Source organism: Trypanosoma cruzi, genomic scaffold, assembly GCF_000209065.1.
Source record: "Trypanosoma cruzi strain CL Brener 1047053512269 genomic scaffold, whole genome shotgun sequence".
NCBI lineage: Eukaryota > Euglenozoa > Kinetoplastea > Trypanosomatida > Trypanosomatidae > Trypanosoma > Trypanosoma cruzi.
This window is the reverse complement of record NW_001849454.1, coordinates 95,170-105,084: the sequence shown is the minus strand read 5'-3', so window position 1 is coordinate 105,084 and position 9,915 is coordinate 95,170. Positions and strand designations below refer to the sequence as shown.

General features: G+C 50.6%; 3 protein-coding genes across 3 annotated transcripts, besides 11 other annotated features; all 3 read left to right on the top strand.

The window, feature by feature from the left end:
* Nucleotides 1–9,915: part of a sequence feature (heterozygous, Esmeraldo-like haplotype) that runs on past the window's edge.
* On the top strand, nt 60–2,666 carry Tc00.1047053504427.280 (hypothetical protein, conserved; the record flags this gene model as incomplete). Its single annotated transcript, XM_814402.1, has 1 exon — nt 60–2,666. One exon carries the CDS (start codon nt 60–62, stop codon nt 2,664–2,666), a length of 2,607 nt encoding a protein of 868 aa, XP_819495.1.
* Nucleotides 2,862–2,886: a microsatellite.
* Tc00.1047053504427.270 (hypothetical protein, conserved) lies at nt 3,001–5,589 on the top strand (the record flags this gene model as incomplete). Its single annotated transcript, XM_814401.1, has 1 exon — nt 3,001–5,589. One exon carries the CDS (start codon nt 3,001–3,003, stop codon nt 5,587–5,589), a length of 2,589 nt encoding a protein of 862 aa, XP_819494.1.
* Nucleotides 4,036–4,072: a repeat region.
* Nucleotides 5,615–5,647: a microsatellite.
* Nucleotides 5,865–5,885: a microsatellite.
* Nucleotides 6,066–6,157: a sequence feature (T-rich).
* Tc00.1047053504427.260 (kinesin, putative) lies at nt 6,157–8,409 on the top strand (the record flags this gene model as incomplete). The annotated part of the gene is made up of 1 exon (XM_814400.1): nt 6,157–8,409. The coding sequence occupies one exon, from the start codon at nt 6,157–6,159 to the stop codon at nt 8,407–8,409; it is 2,253 nt and encodes a 750-aa protein (XP_819493.1).
* Nucleotides 9,228–9,252: a microsatellite.
* Nucleotides 9,266–9,375: a microsatellite.
* Nucleotides 9,510–9,555: a microsatellite.
* Nucleotides 9,702–9,745: a sequence feature (A-rich).
* Nucleotides 9,912–9,915: part of a sequence feature (CT-rich) that runs on past the window's edge.

Below are 9,915 nucleotides of genomic sequence, written 5' to 3'. Positions count from 1 at the left end.
ACGTTTCCGATAGGAAAAGGCGATAGCGGCACGGCGGCGGGGTGTCATTAGGGACCGCAATGGCACATGTGGGAAGATTGTCACCCGCTAAGCGGCGGCAGAGGAATTACCATCCCACCAGCAGGATGACTTTATCAGACCCAAAGCACCAACGTCCGTCGCCGTTTTTTTCATCATCATCTTCTTCTTCCCCTTCTTCCGCAGCACGCCCGACGCCGCTGGTGCTAGCACTGCAGGCTCAATGGAGCCTTTTACAGCAACATCTTCAACTCGGTGCCATACCCATCTCCGCGGAACGTGACCTGCTAAAAGTGCTGGAGTCCCTGCCAGAAAATAAGAATACCATCTTGTCTGATGTAGAGGGTGTGCTGCCGTATATTTTGGCCTTTGCTGTGGCGCCCATTCCAAGTGAGCGGACGCAGGTGATAGCCCTCGGGGCGATGCAGGCTATTGTTGGTTCACTCATCACGGTATGGGGCAAAAAGGCGGCTGCTGTCCTGGTGCATGACTTCCTGACTGTGGAGCACAATGCCCTTCACGCACTGGGGGTAACGCTCTCGGTCGCACTTGAGGATGGCGACACTGAGGGAGTGGGGGATGTCGTGATGGAATTGAATCGAGTTGATTCTGGGAAGAAAATGAGAAAAGGACGTAATACCACACTGACAGAGACCCGAAGCTCCATTATAGGCGGTGCATTGGAACTCCTTATGATGATGGTAAGTTTGTCCACAACAACCGCGGCTGCGGCACTCACTCATCCTAAACTTCTCCACGCAATCCTGTCTTGCCTCCCTCAGGCTACCCCAACGCAGGCCTGTGATGTAGCTAACATTTTCCTCGCCCTGGGCACCGTGGATGGTGCGGCCGAGGTGCTTGTGGCATCTCGAGCTTATCATGGCGTTGTACATTACATTAGAATGGGTGCACGTGTTGGAGTTGGCGTGTCTCACCCCAATGCAACGGTTACTGCGCTGTGTTTGTTTTTAAAATTTGTTGTTCGACTTGCAGGAAACCCGGCGGCCTTTGCAGTTCTACAGGAATACTCTGGCACACCTCATGTGATGGAGGAGCTTCTTTGTGGCCAGTGGGGGGAACTTGTAGCCACTGGCTGCCAATGGCTTATTAGAATCATGGAGCAGCACACGACGCAGTGTGTCGGGTTTATATCTGATTTGCTTCTCAAGACACGGGTTGGGGAGCAACTTTCCAGCATGTTGTTGTGGCCATCAAGCATGGCGACGTATGCGGCATTGGCGGCTCTCTGCTGGAGGTGGTTCTCTCTTGTCTCACCCGCCACTGTGGGCTCCTTTCTGGTTTCGAATCCTAACGCCCTATTCTCCCTTGTGCAATCCCTTGCGACAACATCCCTAACACAAACACGACGACAACAGCAACAAGAGGAAAAACAACCATTGTTAATTGGAGACGCGGCGTCGGGGTTGCGTGAAGGAGCCAATGGAAGCAGTATGGTGCGTCAAATGCTTACAGAAATTGTCTGTGCACTAGGGATTTGTTACGGTCTGGCAAATAGGGAGTTGCGTGCGGCAATACATCGTGTGGTTTTTTGTCGGCTTTCGCCCGTGACGCAGGAGGAGGTGCAGAAGCGAGTCAGGGCCATCCTTGCCGGTGTAGACGATTCGTACTTTGAAGACGAGTATCCCACCGTGATGGTGCCGCGCCGAAATCCCCGCGGCATTAATATTTCCCTACCCGAAAAGAATCTTGTAGAGTCTTCCGCGGAGACGGATGATGATGATGATGGAGGGGATGCCACTAATGGTGGGAACTCGAAGAAGACGAGGCCGTTGAATGACGCTGAGGGTGTCCGTTCCCTGTCCACTGGGAAACAGTGGCGCAGCTTCATGCTTCACGCGTTGACTCGCCTGTTCCGCGGTAACGCCCGGGGGACGGTGAAATCCGGCTCCATGGTGCAGGGGCATCCGTTGGGGGCTGCGACGGGTCTGCATCGCATGCCAAACTTACACGGTGCGCGTCAAAATCCACAGAACAACCACGCTGTTACTGCCACCGCCGTCACCACCGTGACATCGTCAATTCAACTGGGCGTGGTGCAGCGTGCGGAGCAAATGGGAGGCACGTTTTACCTGGACAGTATTCGTGTGATTCTGCGGCTGGCACACCACTACAAGCACGCCTCTGGGAAGGAGGACTTTCACGGTGCTGCGACGTGTCGTTCGGCCTCAGCGCATTCTGTGAACCGTGGGGGGAAAGCCCCGAATCCGTGGGCTCCACCGGAAAAGGTGGAATCCACGCGGCGTTGGGGTGTAGAAGAGGTGCGGCGATCCGATGTCGTTTTGTTCTTTGTCTCATATGACAACATTGTGGCTGAGCTGGCGGAGGCGCTGGAGGCGGTGGAGGAACACACGAGGAATCTCGGTCAGCAGCTTCAGGTGTGCCCCACAAGAGCACTGCATCGAAGATGTGTACTGAATGACCTCTACTTGCATGTGTATCCGTCGATCCATATGTTTCTTCGGTTTATTCAACATCACATGGCACGATCGCGGCCTGTGCTTCAGGTCATTGCAGAGAGTGAACGTGCGGTTCATTCTGGCAACATATTGGATCTTTACGAGGCTGTTGGGCATTGCGTCGGTGCGAGTGTGTCGTCGCCAGGGAACACCACAATAGAGAGCCAGTGAAAAGACAAGAAAACAAAAAGGCGAGAAGGAGACGTGAAAATAAAGTGAGAGAGTTTTCGAAAGGACGAAGAAAAAGAAAAAGAAAAAAAAAAAGAATGGAGTGGTGGCATCTTCCTCTTAATGTTTGTTTCCAATTATATATTCACTTAGATGCTGTTGTATATACATGCATGTATAGATGTCACACAACACGCGTTTTTTTTTTTTTTTTTTTTTTTTTGCGGACCCACTTTTAAATTCTGCGATTCAGCGATCATTATCCTTTTTCTTCTATTCCTGCTGCTGCTGTTTCTTTTTTTTTTCGTTTCTGTAGTAAGAAACAAAGTGGTAGAGAATGTCTCAGTTCGCGAGGGTGCCTGCAGGAGATTCTCAGCGGAATACCGTTACCTCTGATTTGTACGATCAACGCGATCTTCAGGAAAAGGCGTTAGAAACATGGGAGAAACAAAAACGCATATGGGCCGCTGTGCAGGAGAAGATCCGCCGCCGCGTCGGCAACAACGGCCAGATACGTGGAGCCTGCATGAACATGTCACAAGGGGCTTACCGGGCTCGTGTGCGTGAGGAAGAGGTTGCGGTGGTAAACAACGCGACCCCATCTCACGTCTTTTCAGGGTATTACACGTGGGAAAGTACGCTGCGTACCACCGAAGATAACGGGGCCATTCGATATGTCAAAGCGGGACAAACGAACTTTCCATACGCGTTGTACGGGAAGCTAACGGACAAACGGCGTCTGGATGTGGAGCACCTGACAAATACCCGCGTCGTCTTCCCAGAAGAGCAAATTCTGAATGAGGCGACAAGCAGGGAGTTGCAGCGGCCATCCACGGGTGCATTCCCAGTCTCCTTCCGTGACTCGAGCTACTACAAAGAGAGGTTTAAGCAATATTACCCGCTGATTGAACGGAATATGCCCCACTTATTGTTACCGCGGGCCTATTTGGAGGTGTGTGGCCAGCCACCCCCATGGACGTCCAAGCCGGAGGATAAGGTTGCGGCGGCGAGGAAATCTCTGCCGGCTGTCGCGCACGTGCCGCCACCGTCACCCAAAGGGAAACAACAGCAAGTGCTGCAAAAAGAGCAGAATGGACAAGAGAAGAGCTGCTCTCACGGTGTGGAGGAAACAGACAGTAAGGGGGAGAGCAAAGATGTCAACTTCACCGTGTCCACGGAGGAAACTGTTGCGGGGGCTCCGTCTTTGGAGATTTCCACATCACGTGTCCTCTTTTTTGCACGGCCAGGGGAACTTGCCCATGGTACAGTGAAGATTCATAACAACGGCACGACGACGGTATACTACAGTTGGGCACCGTTTCAACCGGCCACCGCCCTGGATGGCAAAATTGGCAATGAAAAGGTTGACAGTGAGGTGGAGAAGAAGGAGGAGGAAGAAGAGAAGAAAGGCCGCGATGAAACGATTTATGAAGAAAAGGCCGGGTTCTTCTCGTTGGAGAGTTCGAAAGAAAAGGAGGAGGTGCCAGTGTCGGCAACGAGCGGGGAGAATGACATCTACACGAAGGGGACTCCGCAGTCCTCGGTATGGTCCAATCAAAAAGGGGAAAGAAAGCCACACCAACTGAACGTCTCTCTTCGCTCCCTGGCGAAGAAGTCGGCGCAATCCAAATCCTTTTTTTTTTTGTCCGCCCAGCTGGATGGCGTTATTCTGCCAGATGAGGAAAAGACATTTTCCTTTTCTGTACGAGCAGCATTCCCTGGTTGCTTCCTACGGTATTACGAACTGCTTATGGTCCCCGCTGCTTCCTCTCGCGTTATTCTGGAGCTGCGTGCCTTTATACAAGATGGTGGGCCATCAGTTGAGACAATCTCACGCCCTGTCGCGGCTGCACTCGAGGCCAAGGCCGTGGCTGATACACAGCGTGAGTTAATCAATGCCTTGGCAGCGCACCCGCATGTGTACGAGGCGGCTGAAATTGCAAAGGCAACTCAGGATTGTTTGGATGCTGCCAAGGCCGCGAAAGAGGCTCAAGATGCGCTGATTGCAAGGTGGCGCAAGTTATGGCACGACTCAACGTATACCGCTATGCGTATCCCATTCAATATTGCCGTCTACGGGCGGCTAACGGCTCTACATCAAAATCTTGCTCGAACGATGTCGGCACTGGAAAGCCCACTCCACCATGAGGAATGGGATGGATCGGTGCAAACAATACAGGGTGATCTTTGCATGTTGCATGACGCTGTATCTCGTAACACGCTGCGGGAAGGTTTTAACATTCTTCTGCGTGCAGCGATTGTGAGTGAGCAGGAAGATGAACCGCTTGATCTTCTCTTGCAACGTGTCGCTGGGATGGTCGCATTCTCGGCGCTGGCTCGGCAGACGGGAGAGTTGGACGACAGCATCTTGCTCATCCTTGGAGTGCGCGATCCCCGCGTGCCGCAAAACGGTTTGCGCTTCCCAACTGGCGTGTTGGGTAGCGGTAGTGGTGGTATTACTGGGGCCGCCGCTGCTGCAGGAGGGGGACGCAAGGTCGCTGGCGGCGGTGGCGGCAATGCCGCAGCAATAGGAGGGGGAGGGGGAGGAAAGTCCCAAGGCAAGGCATCCAACAAAGGAAAAAGAAGTGCATCGATTGAATCCAATATTGGCCGCTTTGGCTCCACCGACAAGTCGCCAGCTCTCAACGACATGAACATGACAACTGACTCCGTGACGGAGGTTTCTGTTAAGGAAGAATACAGTGCTCGCCTATTCTCTGGAATGCGACGGCTTGTCGGCGACGCCGTTGATCAGTTTTGCTCAAATTTGGACTGTTTTCGATGCACGATAGAGGCGACGTGTGCATTGCCACTACTTGAGACCACCGCCTTTCTCCGCGCCGAGGACACACGCACCATTCAGAACGCAGTTGACATGGAGGTTGACTTCACGGTGGATATTGCTCCACCAAAGAAGAAGAGATAATCGTGTGGCAGTGAAAATAAACAAGGAGAGAGAGAGAGATGGAGAGAGAGAGAGGGAGTTTGTGTGTTTCTGCGTGTGTATGGATGAATAGATGAAATTCCCTCTCATCATTGATGTAAAATTATTTGAGGAGTGGATAAAACCCTCTTGAGACCCACACATGCATGAAAAGTTTTTTTTTCCCCCCCTTTTTTTTTTTTTTTTGTTTGTTTGTCTGGATGAAACAGCAACATTCATGATGCGCAACAAAAAAGACAAAAAATCATCATCATTATCAACAACAACAACAACAACAAGAATGACGGTTGATGCTGTTGTGAGCGTGTATGGGTGTGGCTCAACGCACGTGACTGCGGAGGTGTCAATACAGCCGTTGGATACCCCGCCCCCGCCCCACATGTACATGCGTATCATATATGCCTCTTATCGTGTTGTGGTATCGCTTCTCTCCACCTCATGTCTGCTCTTCGGAGCTGAAAGGAAAACACACAAAAGGAAACAACAACAACAACATAAAAAAAAAAAAGGACAAAATAGAGGAAAAAAAAAATACCATTAAAAAGAAAAATGACTGTGACTGAACCCAAACTCATCTCTGGACCCACTCGAAAGGCCCCCACAACACCGGTGAAGAAGACGATTCCTACCCGCACAGTAACACCGCGACGCCCACAGCAGCGTGATGCTAAGAGTGTGCCCAATGCGAATGCCAGTGGACGAAACACTATAATGGACGATGCCCATGAATCTTCGGATGCATTTCGTTCACGTGTGACTGAGATTACACGGTTTAAAGTCTTTTCCCGCGTGCGCCCTTTCATTGCAGAGGAACTTGCCGAGATGGAAGGACAGGAACGTCGTTCTGTGGTGGAAATGACAGATAACAAGACGGTGATTTTGGACCCCAAGGATGGATGGGCGCCCAAGGCACAGTTCGAGTTTGACGCCAGTCTGTGGTCCATCCCGCCAGAGCACCGCATAGTGCACACTTTTCACGACACGAAACGCAGTGACTATGCGACGCAAAAGGATGTGTATGAACTTATCGGGAAGGATCTTGTGCCGCACGTGTTTGATGGATTTAACAGCTGCATTCTTACGTATGGACAGACCGGAAGTGGCAAGACGTATACAATGATGGGTCTATACGATCCCAATGCGTCGTGTGGGGGTGACGGGGAAGAAGGCATTATACCACGTGTTTCAAATGATTTGTTTTTAATTCTCACCACTAAACAAGCGGAAGAGGCAAAGAAAACTGAACTGCATGACCGTGTGCGGTTCCGCGTTGAGGTGAGCTTTGTGGAAATTTACATGGAGCGTGTGCGGGACCTACTGGATCCCGCACTGAAGAACTCGAAGGGTAATGAGAAGCTGCAGGACGCTCGGATTCGTCAGGATCCATACAGTGGGCCCTTTGTGGAGGGTGTGACAAAGTACCAGGTGGAGAACTGGGCACAGTGTTGTTTGCTTCTGGAACGTGGCTCCATGCATCGAACGACGTGCGCCACGGCGGTACACAATCAGTCTAGCCGCAGTCATGCCATATTTCAGTTGACGGTCATTCAGGAACAGACAATACCGGCGAAGGACCGATACTCACGGCCGACCGTGCGTTGCCGGGCAGGACGCATCAATCTTGTCGACCTCGCAGGCTCGGAGCGCGGTGGGTTCCAGGACTACGTGAAGGAGTCCGCGGCGATTAACACATCTTTGTTGGCTCTCCGTCGTGTGATTGACAATCTGACAGAGCGGCAGAATATCCTTATGGAACAAGCAAAGGCGGAAATAACCGGGGCATACTATCAAGAGCGTACACTGCCGCAAGTCCCCTTCCGCGATAGCGTACTGACGTGGTTGCTCAGTGACAGTATTGGGGGCAATGCGCGTACCACCATGGTAGCGACACTCAGTCCACTTGTGAAGAACTACGGTGACACTCTCGCAACCCTGCAGTGGAGCAGTAAAGCTCGAAACTTAGTGACGCTTGTAAAAGTGAATGACCCCTTGACGACGGTGACGGGCGGTATGGCAAACAAGGCTGGTGAGTTACACAATGCGGTGCGCATTCAACGACAGAACATGGACTCGCTGCGGGAGGCCCTGCGGCAAAAGCAGGAATTTGCAGAGCAACTAGAAAGGGAATCTCGATCCATGACGCGTCAGACGGCGAAAAACAAGGAGGTACTGAGTAGCGTCATGCGGCAGTTCAACGCCGCCACCGTCCAACGCGCCCTGCATCGCGCTGTGTGGAAGAAAAATATGAAGGTTTTGAAGGCTCATCATGATAAGCTTACTAGTCAGCTCTGTGAGAGAAATAAGGAGGTGGAAAACGTCTACATGAAGCAGTCCGCCGTGAAGGAGGAAATGGCAGCGCTGCAGCAGAAATTAGGGGAGGAGCGTCAACGCGAGGAAGAACTACGTGTGATGATTGCGGAGAGGGAGAGCAAAGATGATGCTGCAGAGAGTGTTTTTACCGCGTTGGAGGCAGAGTACAATGCCGCGCTGAAACAATTACGTACAGATGTGATTACACAAGGAGACGCTGCGGATGCGCATTCTGAACAGCCAAGTGCCCGACGGCGCGTTGATGCGGCCCGGCAGAATGTCGACGAAACCAACCAGAAGGCTGACATGATGGAAGCAAAGATTAAGGAAAGCAAACAGAGAAGCTGGCGCGAGAAGATTGCGCAAGATGAACGAGATGCCATGGAACTGAGAAGTGAACGCAACGAGTTGCAGCGCAAATTAGACGAACTGCGATCGCAACAGGAAGAGTTGCGCACGGCATTGAGGAAGAGGAATAAGGGGAGAAAGTGATGAGGCGGGGGATTCAGTGTAATTGAGAGCGGGTGTTTCTGTGTGTGTGTGCATTAATCTTGCTGACGTGCGTTAAGGGTACGGAGGTGAGTTGTATGTGTGTGGTGCCTCCTGTGTTGTCACGGTTTCCACAGCGAGGGGACCCATGGTAACACGCAAAAGAAGAGGAGACGAGAAACACCGAAGGAAAGGAATGAAATGCATGGAAGGGCATGGGAAGGGGGAAACATAAATAAGGCACACGAGATAATTGAAATAGGGTGAATTACATGTTGATCGACATTTTTTTTTTTTGTCTCTACTGAAGCCAACGGCGTGAGGATTGTTTTGATGCCAGCATGGGGTGGGTGGTTAGACTTGTTTGTTTGCTCGTTGGTTGGTTTTGCGCTTCATGGGCTCCCACACGTTTCACTCGTTGGAGTCGTACCACCGCCACCACAGGCGCATTGACCCCTTCTTCAGCGTTACTGTTACGGCCATGCCGCTTTGGCATGCATGGGCTGCAGAGTGAATGGGCAGTCGAGAGGGAGTGGAGGGGCACGAACGGTCTGGGGGTTGAGAAATGGAGGAGACCTCACGTGGCGCCCGTCTTATTAACGCAAAGAAAGTGCTGATGGTGTGGAGGACAGCAGACAAATGCGGTAATTAAAAAATTGATGGAGGGAGGAAGGGCTAAAAGGTGGACGCTCTGTGGAAAAGTGCGAGTATTTGCCATGAAACAGTGAAAAAGGCCGAATAGAAAAAATATGAGAGTCAGGAAACGTGAGTGCACGAGCCGTGCACGCAAACACTCACATACGCTGAAGTAGAGAGGTTGGGAGAGAGAGAGAGAGAGAGAGAGAGGCAAAATATCTTTTATACGTATATTATATATATATGCATGCATATAATACCATCTTCCTATTGGCATACACACACATACGCTTATATATACATACGTGCATACATACACAAAAATACAAATACGCAATGGTGTGATTTGAAATACTTCTCGAAGGTTTTTTTTTTTTTTTCTTTCTTGCAGTAGTTTAAAAAAAAAAAAAATCCTTTGTTTTATGTTTGTTATTTGTAGGAGCAGTAGTCTTTATTCTGTATTGTTTTTTTTTTATTTTTATTTATTTTATTTATTTATTTATTTATTTATTTCCTTTTTTTTCCCCCTCCTTCCCCACACATACGGTGTGTATCTGTGGAGGATGGGGGGGGGGAGGGAAAAATCCCTTCTCAGAATAGAGTCGCTTTTTGGTGCTGCTGATGATTTGTGTTTCCTGCTTGCGTAGTGGTGGTGGAGCTTTTTTTTTTTTTTTTGTCTTCATTTTCTTTCTTTTCTCATTTTCCACGGGGCAGTAATGACGGTTTATATTTGGCTGCTGCGACCACCGTTTTTTTTTTTTTCCTCACTCTTTCGTTCCTGCTTGCTTCACTTGGCGCCACTGCTGGTGGTGGTGATATGGGAGTTGGGGGGTGGAGTGATGGTGTTGAGGTGAGAATGCGCAAACAACAAGA